The sequence below is a fragment of the Monodon monoceros genome, unplaced genomic scaffold (assembly GCF_005190385.1).
Source record: "Monodon monoceros isolate NGI ecotype Baffin Bay Population unplaced genomic scaffold, NGI_Narwhal_1 Super_Scaffold_16, whole genome shotgun sequence".
Lineage (NCBI taxonomy): Eukaryota > Metazoa > Chordata > Mammalia > Artiodactyla > Monodontidae > Monodon > Monodon monoceros.
The window spans coordinates 59267953-59283927 of NW_021703772.1; the positions used below are offsets into that span (position 1 = coordinate 59267953).

Here is a 15975-nt window from a genome sequence, read left to right on the forward strand (position 1 = left end):
GGGTACGAGAACTTTTGAACCATGCTTTTTTTGTCTTTTGATTCTCTCAGTTCTGGAATAGGTCTCAAGGCACAGCGTGCCTGCAATAAATATCCGAACGGTTGATAAAAGCAAGCCAGGTATTGTGAAATCACTGTTGGTTCTTGGGTTGGCAAATGGTCAAAGAAAAGAAAACAACATTGTAAAACTTCAGGGGCCCGTATTTTCTATCTGGTGATGTAGCCGTCTTAACTGATTCTGATTCACAGCTATCAGGCATTATCACCAAGCCTTGACTGGCCCTTGACTGTCAGAAACTGAAGCCAAAGTGTGTGTGTGCAGGTGGGGGGGAAGGGGGAGGGGGCTCTCGAAAAGGCAGACGTGGTCTTTTGTTTAAATAGGAGGAAAAAATTAGGACTCAGTGCGGTAAGATTGAGCATCAAAGATTTTTAAAAAAGCAGACAAGCTAGAACAAAATGTTTTATTATTAAAATAAAAAACTTTGTATAAAAGCATAACAGATCAAATGCTCTATTTACATTTATTGATTCAAGGTCCAATTATGCACCAAACACTGCACAGGCACAGCTACGGGCTGCAGACGCAAAGCAAAATGAACATACACACACTTAGATTCTACCTCTAGCAAACGATTTGATTCATGCCGAAACAGGCAGAGGGAGAGACGACACATGGACTCTGCCCAGAAACTAAACTGGCAGAGATGTCAAGTTAGCAAACTGTTGAAAGTCACCCTTCTCCAAAAAGGCACTTCTCAGTGTTATGAAAGTGCTTCAAACCTGAATGTGAACCCTGTGCCTGGTTTATAATTTCTTCAAGAAAGTAAAAACTGCAAAGAATTGTAGCTGAGTATAAGTATCAATTTTCCACGCAACATAAGCAAGAATTTATTTGAAATACCTTACGTTATGAACTGAAATCAACTTGGCAAACTACACTTATCCTGAAGTTTTATTCCATGAATTCAAATCGGCCTACTCCTGAAGGCTCCCCGTCCCAATTCCCCAGGATGGCTTTTCTACAATGATTTCAAGCATAGCACTGCCCGAGAACCTTTGGGTCATGACCGTGTGGGCCAGATGCACTTGGTGGAAGAAGTCAGCAGCAACTAAGCCTCAACTGTGACAACTTGAATAATAAGCACAATACATGGAATATTCTCCTGAGAGGCCTCCACAGTCATATATTCCACTTGCCAACAATCACCTAATTTTTCCACATGGTTTTAAGACTTTTGTGCCTTGATTCTGTTAAAAATGTCAGCGAACACTAAATCAGACCCAGTGTTTTCATGTAAGCAAGTTAGAGGGCTAGTCTCTGGAAATCGAGAGATGTAGTTAGTTAACACTAGTACTGCGTTTCTAAGTGCTTGGTTTTATGGGTGGATTCCAGGGCTATTTCAACACCAATTAAATCAAACACGCTTTCATAAAATTGTCATTTAAAAAGGATTCTGAAACTAAATGATGGAAGAGAACCACGGGAGATAAGAGGGGGATGGCATGGGATGAGGGGTGGGGGGAAATGCAAAGGAGAAACTGCAGGAGGGCAGGGTACAGCTGGCACTACAACCCCGTGATGCCCAGACACGCGTGCATGTCTAATGAGGTTAACCTGATTTGCCTATAAGACAGACTGATCATCAGAATTCTTAAACTCGGGTTTCAATCACATGACAAAATTGAAAACTTTAAAACAAGGAAGATTTGTGAAGTGGAAGGCAGGTAGTGGATCTTCCAATTATTATGCTTGCGTTTCAAACTCCTGTTTTAGACTGAAAGAGAAGAGGGAACATGTCAGGATATGGTTTTCGGTCTAAGAATTCTCTTCTGAAAACTAATTCCAAGAGACACACGCACCCCAATGTTGATAGCAGCACTATTTACAACAGCCAAGACATAGAAGCAACTTAAGTGTCCATCGACAGAGGAATGGATAAAGAAGATGTGGTACATATATGCAATGGAATATCACTCAGCCATTAAAAAGAATGAAATAATGCCATTTGCACCAACAGGGATGGACCTGGAGATTATCATACTAAGTGAAATAAGAGAGAGAAAGACAAATACCATATGATATCACTTATATGCAGAATCTAAAATATGATACAAATGAAAACTTATTTACAAAACAAAAACAGACTGACAGACATAGAAAACAAACTTATGGTTACCAAAGGGGAAGGGAGTTGAGGGGATGATAAAATCAGAAGAAGTCTGGGATTAACAGATACAAACTACTATATATACAATAGATAACCAACAAGGTCCTACTGTATAGCACAGGGAACTAAACTCAGTATCTTGTAATAAACCATAATGGAAAAGAATATGAAAAAAATATATATATATATGTATAACTGAATCACTTTGCTGTATACCTGAAACACAACATTGTAAATCAACTATACTTCAATTTTTAAAGTTAAAAAAATAATAATCTTCTGAGAGCCTAATTCACTCTTTTAAACGTTTCTATCGAGTTATAACACATCTTAAGTGTACAGCTTGAATTTTACACACGCATGCCCACGAGGGTCACCACCACCCAGATGAAGATATAAAATGTTTCCAACCCTCCCCGACTCCCCATGTGCCCCTTTCTAGTTAATACCTGCACCCTCCTGCCCTCCATAAGACCACTCTTCTGACTTCTACGATTTTATTAAGATACAAAAATGAATGTCAGCTTTGGGTGTGGAAGAGGGAAAAATCAGCCCTACCTTTTCAAGTAAGCATGCACGTTCCCGAAGCCGTGGTACTTGGCTAAGTACACGAGCACCCCAGTTGCACACCGCCCGTCTCTCTGCCGACAGAAGCTGCAGTTGCAGATCCCGCGACACGGTGGGCAGTGCCAGCTCTGAATAAGCATGAAAAGGCACCATTAAGTTAAACCTCACGCCGCCGCTTACTTATTTACTCCTGTTTAACCTTTAAGATGGGCCTGATCAATTGCATTCAGATCTTTTTAATTATTAAAAACCTCATAACATGGTTAACATCAGTTAGTCATGCATCACGTTCCCTTAGGAAATCCCACGGAAAAAGTTCCACAGCCACTAGCAGGGCTAAGTGGGGAATGGACTTCCCCGAATGGCCGGGTCGGGAGCACTCCAGAAGGGCTCACCACTACCCAGCACCAACACTCTGAATGCATCTGCCTTCCCCAAAATGAATGTCCCACGACACTAAGGGCTCAATCTCTCTCTGGCCCTATCAGCTCACAGCAGACTCTCGAGCCCCCAGGACCACCCCTTCGAGGCACGTACTGGGTCTAGCAGGGCATCCCTGACTTCTTCACCGTAACGGTTTCGAAGGCAGGGCCCGCAGAACTGGCCTCGAACGCCCCAGCACTCTGGGTTTCTGCAGTTTGTCTTGGTATCCATAGTTTTCTGGCGGCACTGATGACAAGTCGTTCCCTGCAAATAATAAGCAAATAAGAACCAAAAACAAAAACACTGCTTTCTGTAGACAAAATACTTAAAGAATGTCCTTCTTTGGGAATTCCCTGGCAGTCCAGTGGTTAGAACTACACGCTTTCACTGTGGAGGGCAAGCCGCACAGCCAAGAAAAGGAGGAATTTGACTACAAAAAAAAATTTAAAGAAAAAAAAAAAAGAATGTCCTTCTTTGTGGGTAAAGTCTCATATTTTCTCTTTGAATCCTAGTTCACATCTATACACACATGTATACAAAAGGACATGAAAAGTATCTCAAGCATGGTGATTTCATTCAACTGGCAGACGCAATACCTTATGTTATCAAAACTACAACAAGAAAAGATCTGTTTGGGCTTCCCTGGTGGCGCAGTGGTTGAGAGTCCGCCTGCCGATGCAGGGGACACAGGTTCGTGCCCTGGTCTGGGAGGATCCCACATGCCGCGGAGCGGCTGGGCCCGTGAGCCATGGTCGCTGAGCCTGTGCGTCCGGAGCCTGTGCTCCGCAACAGGAGAGGCCACAGCAGTGAGAGGCCTGCGTGCCGCCAAAAAAAAAAAAAAAAAAAAAGAAAAATCTGTTTATCTTTACCACACAACCATATCCCCAACACCTATCTATGTAGGCACACGTTAATACTTAGGTTGAATGAATCAATTTCCAAATTAAGAGAAAAGATTTAATGCTACTGAAGACTTACTAAGCAACTACTACTACTGCAAACTTACTAAGAAAGCTAAATCCCAAGGATGCTACAAAACTCTCTTTTCTTACATGAAAAAAACACACAGGCACACATCCCATATGCTAAGACTGTTAGAACATTAGCAAAATGTCTCTCTCACAGACGTGTACATTTCCAGACATCATTTAGAGGCTCTAACCAATGAACGGTTATAGATCTTCTCTCGAGAGTTGCTGCAGATGTTGTCCAATTCTTCCTCCGTGATTTCGTCCACTGGGCGAATTATATGGGGAAGGGCCATGGATCCGGGGCGACGACTTCGGGGCATGTCATCTTCCTGCATAATGAGAAACACGGAACAGAGTGGCCTTCCTGGCTCTTGCCAGCTCTGAATCTCAAGATACTTGCTTTGTCATTTCTTCAGAGAATTCAACCTGGAAATCATTCTTAGAGCTTACGGAGAAGGGGAGAATCCTAAGTTTACTAAGGATCATGGGACAACATCATGGAAATGACTCCTACGATTAAGAAAAGCCCAAGATAATTTTGATCCTCTTGCCTGCTAGCAACAACCACCAAAATAAGCTGATGTGGGGCTTCCCTGGTGGCGCAGGGGTTGAGAGTCCGCCTGCCGATGCAGGGGACACGGGTTCGTGCCCCGGTCCGGGAAGATCCCACATGCCGCGGAGCGGCTGGGCCCGTGAGCCATGGCCGCTGAGCCTGCGCGTCCGGAGCCTGTGCTCCACAACGGGAGAGGCCACAGCAGTGAGAGGCCCGCGTACCTCAAAAAAAAAAAAAAAAAAAAAGCTGATGTGACTTTAACCGTTCTGGAGTGTTTGAGAAGAACATTTCATACGGATCATTGGTGTTGAGGGGGTGTGTGCTCCCGTGCTGTGTCCATGACCCTGGGCCCACAGAACATGACAAACAGAAAAGAAAGCATAAAAGCGGAGAACTCACGTTCACGTAGCCAGCCACGGGCTTCCTCTTTCTCACCAACATGTACTTATCCTCTTCCTCCTCGTCCTCCTCCTCATCCTCCGTGGGCGGGGCACTGTGTGACCCAAGGACCCGAGACCTCGACCTGGTGAGAGGACGAGCTCTCCGCTCAGGGTTTCTCCTGCAGGAGACACCTGGGAATGTGCGCCTTCGGGGTGTCTTTGGACGCTGAACAAAACACAGAGGATTGGACCCGTTTATTCCAGAATGAGAAGTGGCACCTTCTCCTGAACCAGGTTGTCCTTTAAGTAAAAGGAGTACTCCACTTTCCGATTTCCTTCAGCCTCTCTGTAATGCATGGAAAATGAGCCCAGAAATGATACAGCCATTGTAATTTGGCTTTTGTTAACACCAAACCTGGTTTCTCTCAAACTGAGGGATGATCTATTTATGCTTTACTCAATAAAGATGTAAGAAAGAATCTCGTTCTCCAAAAAAAAAACCTTTTCTACAACATCTCTTGAGCCCTGAAACATATTCACTGTTCCTATACTGCCCAAGAGAGAAATGTATGTATGCTTTTCCTTGTTCTATTCCTGCTCACGGAGAGGCGGAAAAGGAAATCTTTCCTTTTGTACCACACCGGACACACCAGATTCCCCTGAGTTGCACCAGCTTAGTTTCCTCAGGATATAATCACATATATTAGGCCATGACTTGGTTAACAAATTGTTTTTGCTTTCTTTTTTTTCATTCTCAGATTGTAAAAACATCCATTACCATGTAGGAGGAATCTGCCAATGCTGGGGATACAGAAAAAACCATTTTCGATCTTTATTTCCTACCCCTGAGGGTCTTAGGTTTACTTGGGTGGGAGGAAAAGAACAACCAATCAAAAGAGGTTTGAGGAACTTCCCTGGAGGTCCAGTGGTGGAGACTCCGTGCTTCCACTGCAGGGGGCGCGGGTTCCATCTCTGGTCCAGGAACTAGGACCCCACGTGCCACGTGGGTGGCCAAGGAAAACGGAGGGGGGTGGGGTTTGAGCCCCACAGGAGCTCGGCATCAGGGGACAGGGGCACCCCTGGCCCAGGGTGCAAGGAAGAGGTCCCAGAGATCTGTCAGAAGCTTTCCTCTATCACCTCTAAGTCTGTCTATAAGACCACATGAAATAATGAAATTGGACTTTAAAATCAGACCTGCCCATTTAAAATCAGACCTGCCCAAAACAGTACCATATAAACAAGGATTTGTACTTACTGAACTGGAGTCTGGCAGGGAACGCCTTCCAGGGAAGGAGCCAGGAAAGCTTTCTAATTCTGACATTAGTTTTGCAAGCTAAAAAGGGAGGAAAGTAAACAGAAGTTATTGGTTTAGAATAACTACTGAAAACAAGTAAATTCTGGAAATCACAGTAGCACGTTGCAAAGAGTTTCTGATTTCCCCTATACATCTACCAAGACTTTAACAGATTAAAAAAAGAAAAGTCAGTTTAGGGAAAGAAACACATTTTAAAACATATGTTATGAAAATTTCAGAGCTACATGGAAAATAATTCTTATGACAAAGATATAAGCAACAAGTGGCTTAGAGAAAAGCTGGGAAGGAAGGGTGAGTTCTAATACAAAGTCAGATACCTACCATTGCTTTGTTTTGCTGTATATTTAAAGCCCTTTTCTCCAAAAAATTCATGCCACTTTCATCTTCTGAATCAGAATTGCAATCGGTCACAGAATTCTCTGAGGGTTCGGAGGGCACTGCTCTCTCGTTGGCGGCTCCCCTGGTGTTTCGAGTTGGAAACTTCATGGCTACCCGGAGAGGTCCGGAACTTCTGCACTGACTGCGGGTCCGACAGCCGGCGTGGTCTGCCTGCAGCCTCTAGTCAATCAGAACAAGTGAGGCATTAATGACTTGCTGATTGTTGCACAGTCTGCAAGAGTATGACTACAAAATATGCCTTTGGAACAAAACAAGCTCGCAGCAAATACATTTGCACTGAACACTTTAATTGTCAAGTTTAATTGACAGCTCTGGGTAACAAAATCAAGAATTACAAATAAATACAACAACCTGAGTGTAGTTTAACTCGGGGAGCCTACCTGAGACACATTGTTATAAGCCACCTTCACAGTCCCTAGGTCAGTGGTTCTGAGCCATTTTTTTAATGTGAAAATCCCAGCTCCCTTTTTCATTTCTTTAAAAATAGAATATGCATTTTAAAAAGAATTCCCCTAGGAGTAAATATGTGTGCTCTCATAAATATGATTTCAATGCTTATGGCAATACTAAACTTTATTAAAAGATGTCTCAATGCTCTGTACTACTTTTTTAAAAAACTAGCAAAATATATGTAACATAACATAAAATTTTTCACTTGAACCATCTTTAAGTGTACAGTTCAATGACATTAAATACATTCATTGTTCTGCAACCATCACCACCATCCATCTCCAGAACTTTTTCATCTTCACAAACTGAAACTCCATACTCATTAAACAATTACTCCCCAGTCGCATCCCCCCCAACCCCTGGCAACCACCATCCTACTTTCTGTCTCTATGAGATCTGACTACCTCCCTCTCTTATCCACTTTTTGTAAGCCTAAAATTTTTTAAATCTCAGATTCCAAAAGTAGTATGTTTCCATCATTTAAAATGTATGAAACTTAGCCACTGGGGAAATGCAAATCAGAATCACAAGACATCACTTCCCACCCACTAGCAGAACCAAATCAATAAGTACAGCAAGGATGTGGAGAAACTGGAACCCACACACCCACTCTGGTAGGACTGTAAAATGGTGCCGCCACTTTGGAAGACAGTCTGGCGGTTCCTCAAAAGGTTAACCATACAGACTATATGACTCAGCAATTCTACTCCTACTGAAGAGTGTATGTCCATACAAAAACCTGTATGCACATGTTCATAGCAGCATCAGTCCTAACAGCCAAAAGGTGCCAACAACCGAAACGTCCATCAACTGATGAATGGATAAATAAAATGTGGTATATTCACACAATGGAATATTATTCAGCAATAAAAAGATATGAAGTAAAAAAAAAAAAAAAAAAGATATGAAGTACTGACACTTGGAAGAACTTTGAAAACATGCTAAGTGAAAGAAGCCAGTCACAAAAGACCACATATTGTAGGGTTCCACTTCTAGGAAATGCCCACGATAGGCAAATCTATGAGACAAAATAGATTGACGGTTGTCAGGAGCTGAGGATATTGGGAAAGGATGCAGAGTGACTGCTGATGGGCACAGCGTTTCTTTTTGGGGTGACAAAAATATTCTGAAATTGACTGTGGTGATGGCTGAAAACAAACAAGAAAAGAGAGAGGAAAAAAATACCACCCATAAAGTCCCAGAAACGGAAGACTCATTTTTTAACATTCCAAAATCCCCACCGCTTTTGTACTATTCTTATATTTTTAGTGTGCGTGGGTTGAAAGATATAAAATGACAAAACTTTTATCAGTTCTTAAGCCTTTTAAACAATTGGCATTTTATCAATCGCAACAAATAGCATCTACAAAGAATTGAAACATTGCCCGGAAATGATTCAGGCTATAGACAATGTTGGGTGACATCCAGATTCGCAGATCAGCCCCTGCCAATAACTCCAATACATACTGATTCAGACCAACATCACCTCTCAGAGGAAATATTACATTATCATGAAGTTAGACAGTGATAAACACTCGCTGGTCAGGCGTTCTCACTTATGTCAGTGCCGCTCAAGTGTGGTCCCAGGCAGTGGACCCGTGTCAGACCACAATGAGCTAAAGAGCACGCACCTGACTGCAAATCAACAGTCTGTCGAGAAAGTCTTGCTAACAGAAAAACGTGTGCAGAAGTAACCAGCATGCTCGGGGAGAGTGGGACCGAGGTGCGTCAGCGGCAGCAGTGTCCTGAGCAGGACAACAGAGGCTAGAGGTAAGACAGCATGCACGGGAAAAGCCAACAAAGGAGCCAAAGTGGAAGCAGGCAGGACCCTAATTGTCATTACCTGCACTTAAGCTCCTGCATGGGAGTTATCACAGGCTTTCCGGATGCAGGCACAGATCCACTACGGGAACCGACATTTACTGAAGGCCTACTCTGTGTCAGGCCCTGGGCTGGGCACTTGAACTTAAATGTGAATGTAGCTCATCTTGAGGACACGTGTGCTTCCTCTGATTAGGCTGGATTTCCGTAGCAACAGAAATCTGCAGTCGGGCCAATTCTATCTTACCAGTTTCCAAGATTTTCAGAGACTACAAAAATGGTCAAGCTTTACAAGTAGAACTACATTAGCAAAAAACTGCTTTAAGACATGAAGAAAATACTCTTAAAACTTTTTAAAAGATCAACAAAATCTTCTGGCATGACTAAAACGAAAATCTTAAGAAAAAAAAAACTTTTTAAGCAAGTACGTCATGCCTCTAAAGGTACCTTATTTCTTGAAATTGGTGAAATTCTCAAACTCACCATTCCATCTTGTATCTCACTCTCTGAGAAACCGCAAAACGATTCATCATCAGAGTCGGCATGAAAAATACTGGCCAGTTCGTTAGTGACATCTGGCCTTGGTTTCTGTAAAAATCCACAATGGTCTAACACATCTTGCACCTCACTTTCTGAAAAGCCGCAGAAAGATTCATTATCAGAGTCCTCATAAAAAACATTTGCCAGTTCTTCACTGATATCTGACCTGAATTTAGGTTTCTGTAAAATAAATAAATAAATGTGGTTGTGCATTTTTTTTCCTTTTTCAAGAACCAATTTTCCATAAACCGTGCAGAGAGCAAATCACATTTACAAGTGCACTACAAGAGAACAGCTTTTGTTACAAAGAAAAATGGTTCAGAGGTTTACAAATGATTTCTGAGTTGTTATGGCAAATCATCAGGCATGTTAGGTTAGGCGACATTTCAAAAGGATAGAATAAGTAGCTAATCTACCTCCAACAATTACTACCTAGAACCACAGCAAAAAGTGAAATGAAATTACAGTGCATACTGTATTTTCGTAACGGCTGTATAGAAATGTAAGCAAAAAGCAAGCAGTTTTAATCACGCACAAAGCATCTGAGGCATTTTGAGCACGGCAGACTCCATTCTGTTTATTCTCAGGCTGCACTTACTGTGTTTGCAAAATTATCAGAAGCAAAGCTGTCACAGCTGTCATCAGAGGATGACGAAGTTTCCATGGAAATCAACTTCACATATCTGAATTTCTTGAAGTTCTTCTTTGCTCTGCGATCCTTTTGCTGCAAACAGAAATGGCAACACTATTAAATGGGTTGCTTACCGCAGAATCTAACGAAAGATATCATTTTTGAGTTGAGTAGGTTCAAACGGCACAGAGGAGATATGTCCACTTCTCATACCCTACACAGAAAAAGGCGGGTTTGCAATTGCTACAAAACTTTTTTCAAAACCAGGTAATATCCTAAAAAGAGATCCCTGTGAAGGAACATTAGAAAGACAACTATCAATTTATTCAAATATCTGTAGAGCTACCCCTTTACCCACCTTCAGAGCTCCAAACTCTTAACATTATTATACTGAGCTCCCAAGGCATTAAAAGCTAAACTCCTAAAATCTGCCCTTAAAAAAAAAAATTAAACTGTACTTCAAAAGTACAAAATGGTAGTGATTTCTCTCCCTCAGCCAAAATCAAGCTAATGAGATCTCTCTATGTAAGCTCTGGGCTCTGCACTGTGATGCTAATTTCCCAAACTGTAAAAACTGGGCAGCACCTCTACTTTGAGATGGCAGGCTTTCAACCAGGCCTGTGCCAGTCAGGAGGGGTAGAGTGATTTCAGCACAAGTCCTTACAAATCAAATATTATCGACCCAGTGAACAAATGTACAGGAGCCAAGTTAAAGGTCAAACAGTCCTCCAAACCCAGGTAGAATGCCTGATTCCACTTCAGGGCTCTATTAGGCTGGCCAGACATTCAGCTCTTTCTGCAGTCCCCTTGCTGCACAAGTCTTAAGTTTTTAGAAGTCCTTTCATAAGACACAAATGGCCTGTGGATAGGAAAATGCAGCCTTCATTCATGAACACTGAATAGCCTGGCACTGCCCCTCAGAACGTGCAACTGGCATCAATCTCATGTAAAAAGATGGTAGTTTCTACCATTTCTTAATATTTAATGAGATTTCTTAAATGTTGTATTAGTAGTTCCTATATTTTTCTCTTCTGAAGTATAGCCATGGAGTAACAGAAGTGACTCCTTACACTGAAAACTTTTGAAAAGGCAAGCTCTGCTAGGGGTCCCACAAAAATAATGCCAAGATGTGAGGTGTCGGGTGAACAGAACATTCTGACCTTCCTTCTATACTTAACATTATGCATTTCTCTTGCAAATAAAATTATTTTCATGATCATGGGACCCAACCACCCAGTACTCCTCAACAGACTCCATTCAATCATCTTAGGAAGTTTTAGTCTTTTGTCCTTTTAGAAAGGCAGGCAAATGTGATAATAGGTAGAGGTACTACCTATTAAAGGGGATCTCAGAAACTCCCCATTTTCCAGATGAGCAAATTAAAGGCTGCAAGGAGGTGAAACAGATTGCTCAAGATCACAGGGTTGGAAGGAGTCTGCAGTCTCCCAAAACAGCAAAGCTCCTTGCACTACTGCAGGAATTATCACCATTCACTCATCAGTATACCTGCCAGCAGTCAGACGCCCAAGATAGCCTCAAGGGAGGCATTCTATTGGAAGCTCGCAGGGAAATTCCTGCTGCGCTTTAACTAGTCACCACATGCCAAGAGTTAGTTATCAGGCAAATATATATCTGGAGGAAAAGACCTAGAAAGAAGCAAGGCAAATGATCATGGTTGAGATGGACTTTCTTGGCAGATAGGTAATAACTAACACCACTTAATAGGTGTTTTTTTGTGCCAAGCACTAAGTATGCTTTCACATTAATTCCTTGCAACAAAAGTGGAAACTGAGGCTCAGAGCGGTGAAAGGAACTATTCAAGTCCCACGATGGCCCAAATTTGAACCCAGGCACGTCAGAGTCCAAGTCCAGCTACACATGTCTTTCTTCATGCCAAAAGCCAATGCCCAGGTCCATTCAGGAGAGCTGTCTCTGAAACCACGCCCCCAACACGCCCTCTCCCACCCACCCCCAGGGAATCCCAGCCTTCCCACGTGGGTCCCTTACCCATATTTATTTTAAGCGTGTCACTCTCTTCCTTTTCACCCAACCCCCACCCTCTAACCTCTTCTGGGACAGACCCTCCGTTCCGGTTTCCGTTACAGCAGAAAGTAACGTTCCATCAGGGCTACGTCCTGCTGCTGAGAGGATGGTTGGGGGGTGGGGAAGGGAGTGGGAAATGAGCAAACGGTCGGCGAACTGTTCAGACCAAGTCCTTCCGCTGCACTAAATCACCGCCTGGGACTAGAAATGCCCCCTCAAGTGTGCATAACCCAAGTTCTAAAGAGACCGATTTGCAAGACCTTTAAACTCCAAACCCTCAGTGGTTAGAAGCGCCTGCCGGCATGGTTGATGCAAAAGCGGGCGGGAAGCGCGCCCAAGGACCCCCAGTGCGCGCGGGGCTGCGCGCGGGAAAGGGCCTGGACGCTGCAGGGCGGCATTCCCCTCCGCGCCCCGCGGGCAGGGCTGCGTACAGCGGACACAATGGGCCCCCCCAGCCAGCCCCCAGCGCACGTGCGCCTCGGGCGCACGTGGCCTCGAGCTCCCCAGGGCTGCCAACCATCCTGCAAACCTCTCAAATCTCCGGACCGCCCGCGCGCCGGGTGCACACGCCCGTCGGGGGCAACCCCTAGTCCCCGAACTACCCGCAAGTGCAAAACATCAGGGGCTTGCCTCAACGGGCGCCGCCCAGGACGGCCACCAGTTGATAAGGGCACTCCGCCGCGGAGTTGGAGGGGGTCCGCCCGTGCCCAACACCCACCGCGCCCATCCCGCGCCTTCGCCCGTCCAGCCTCACCGGCACGCGGCGAGCGTCCATGCTGGCGGCTGGCGCTCTGAGCGCTGAGAGCTGAGGAGCCGCGCGCGCCTCCGTCCCACCACGCAGGAGCCGGAGCTCAAGCAGCGCGGGCCGGCGGGCGGGGCGCTCAGAGCCCGGGCCGGAGGGGCGGGGCGCGGCAGGCTTTCCCGCGTTGGGGCGCAGGTCCTGCCAGCTATGGTAACGGTCCACCCGCGCGAGAGACCCACTCGGCCCCGGAAAAAAAGCGGTCCCCCCAGGTACCCTGAAGTCCTGTGATAGCCGTGCAGTCCCCTAAAATCCTCCTTGGAACTGTGGTGCCTCGGGAGCTCCAGGACCACTCCTCTTTACGTAGCTGCACGGTCCCGAGCTAATGGCGCGAAAATGGGTCGTATTGCCCCGGGGTTTAGCAGGCTGATTTGCATGAATTCCGGGGCTGGGAGAGGAAAGTGGAGATGGGAGTCGTGGAGAGCTGCGCCGGCCTCCGCATTTAGGACTTTCCCTGCGGTGTGCGGTTTACGTTATATAAAATAAAAATCAAAGAACCAAGCACGAACTCCACCGTTTATCAGCCCAGGCACTGTCCCTCGATGTAGTACCTCTTATCTGGTAACCGCAACATTATCTGAAGCAATAAAATGAGTTAAATCCTGATCTTTCTTTCCAGAAAGCACGGGAAGTTGTTTTATATAAGACTTGTGGTTTTGAAATGAGAAAGGGCTACTGTTAGTTAAGACTTATCTACGGGATAATAAAATCTAGAAATTATAGAAGAATGGAAGCTAAAGACTGTATTAATGTGGTTTGGAGTTAACGTTCTTCGTCAAAATTTAGAATTACCTAAGTCAGAATGAGACTGAGATTTTTCATTGCCCTTTGAAACGAACCTGACATTACGACGAAATACAGTGTGAGGCTTAAAAAAATTTTTTTTGTAGAGAACAGGGGAAAAAGTTGCTTTTAGAAGAAAAAGTAAAATAAATTGTGTTGCTTTAAAAGACCTTAATTATAATCTTACGTTTAAAACAAGTGCTTTAAATGAAGCATTCGCTTTCTCCTTCAAAACTTCTCTTGGGAATATTCCTTTGCAGGGAGAGAGCATGCGTGAACACACTGCGTTCCTCTCCGGGTATACTGAATACAAAAACTTGTGAATAATCGATGCACGAGAACGTGGATTGGAAGAATCGTTAAGGACTTGATCGGAGTTTTCGAGCCTTTCTACTACACGCCTGATCCATGGTCACTCTGCCACAGAGCGAGGAACAAAGAACTCAGGGTCTGGAAGGTAGGCGGCAGGAGAGTTTGTTGGTCTGTCTGGCGAAATTGCTGGCAGTAGCTAGCCCTCAATAAATATTTGTTGAGTAAATAAACGACTGCATGAATGGTGAATGAACTAAAATCGTCGTTATGTCCTTGGGAATACAATCTTGTGCCACTAAAATTAAACATGTGAGAATTTGGAATTGTTAAACTACATAAAGTAGGGGAAGATTAACTCACTTTGCCTATTTCTTCTGATAAGAAAAGTATTAGTCTTGCTGGGGCACCAGAATATAGTTTACATATTTTTTAAGGTTAAGATCACTAGTCTATTAGTCTTTTTAGTAATCAGGAAAATGCAAATTAAAACAGAGATACAGTTTCACTCAGACTGGCCAAAAATGTAAAGCCTGTTAAGACCAGGTGTTGGTAAGGATATGAGGAAATCCCTGAAATGATGTTATTAGTGTAAATGTTTCACTTGGGAGTGCAATTCAGGAATATTTAGCAAAACCACTTCCAGATATATACCCTAAAACAAAGTTTTTCATGCTGCAAGTTAGAACCCATTGGCAAATTGTGAAATCAATTTAGTGGGTTGCAACTAGCATATTTTCTTCTTTCTTTTTGAAATAGAATTTTAAAAATAAGAGTAGTGTGAGTATTGTTTCCTGAAGCGCTTGTGCCTGTCTGTGTGTGTGCTGTATAAAACGCGTACTTCTTATTGTGCTTCACCGTCAACAAAGTTTCCAAGATACTGTCCTGGAGAAGGTACATTATGAGTCTTGTACTTTATTCGTTCAGCTGAGGCTTGCCAACACCCATGACACCAGGCACTATTCTGAGAACTGGGACATAAAGCCCAGGAAGTTGACATTCTAGTGGAGGAATGGAAGTAAACAATAAGATAATTTCAGGTGTGATAACTTCCAAGAAGGAAAAAGTAGGATAGACGGATAGGAAATGAAAGAGGTACCAATTCAGAAAATAGAAACAGAAAAAAAAAAAAAGAAAATAGAAACAGGAAAGGAGGTGTTATCTGATCAGGAACCTGAATAAAAATAAGGGAGGAAGCCATAGGAAGATGAAGGAAGTGCTGGTATCAGGCAGAGTGAAGAGAAGCCCAGTAAAGGACCATACTGGACTACAGAAAGCTAGGGAAAGAGAGGGTGAGGGGACAGATCACATGGGGCTTCCCTGGCCATAGGAAGAGGTTTGGATTTTATGTCAGGTATGATAGGAAGGATTCTGATGAAGACAAGACCCAATCAGACTCCATGGGCTGTGTGAACTATAAACTAAAGGGGGGCAAGAGTGAGACACGAGCCCCTGGAGGAAAAAATGATGGCTTGGACTAGGGTGATCGTGGGATGGGGGGAAGTGGTCAGATTTTAAGATGTATTATTTTGAAGGTAGAGCTAACCAGACCAGAGGAGTGGATGGTTCATTCACAGTAGTATTTGTGTATCGTAGTAAAATATTGCCAACAACCTCAATGGCCCTCAGAAGGGAAATGGAGACATGAACAGTGGTGTATTCATACAATAGAATTTGAAGTGTTCAAAGGAATGGCATAGCTTGCTTGCATCGATATAAGTAAATCTTAAAGTTGAATGGAAAAGCAGATTGCAAACATTTCTGTAACGTATACCCCTTATGCAAATTTTAAACACAAAACATACATAAGTTGTGAAAGTATAT

General features: G+C 43.6%; 1 protein-coding gene across 8 annotated transcripts in view; it reads right to left on the reverse strand.

The window, feature by feature from the left end:
- CDCA7 (cell division cycle associated 7) overlaps window positions 1–15975 on the reverse strand; it is a 120804-nt gene that overhangs the window by 83383 nt on the left and 21446 nt on the right. For 2 of the 8 annotated variants that reach the window (XM_029225484.1, XM_029225485.1), the window contains exons 2-10: window positions 10185–10310; window positions 9530–9766; window positions 6698–6934; window positions 6317–6394; window positions 5081–5287; window positions 4320–4457; window positions 3272–3421; window positions 2726–2862; window positions 514–1774 (exon numbers count right to left, since the gene is read on the reverse strand). In XM_029225484.1, the coding sequence (XP_029081317.1) occupies window positions 1744–1774; window positions 2726–2862; window positions 3272–3421; window positions 4320–4457; window positions 5081–5287; window positions 6317–6394; window positions 6698–6934; window positions 9530–9766; window positions 10185–10250 (1281 nt within the window). In that variant the 5' untranslated portion in view covers window positions 10251–10310 and the 3' untranslated portion in view covers window positions 514–1743. Of the gene's footprint in view, window positions 1–513; window positions 1775–2725; window positions 2863–3271; window positions 3422–4319; window positions 4458–5080; window positions 5288–6316; window positions 6395–6697; window positions 6935–9529; window positions 9767–10184; window positions 10311–12978; window positions 13073–15975 lie in introns of those variants that run through there. The other 6 variants (XM_029225480.1, XM_029225482.1, XM_029225481.1 and 3 more) reach the window with 6 other exon arrangements.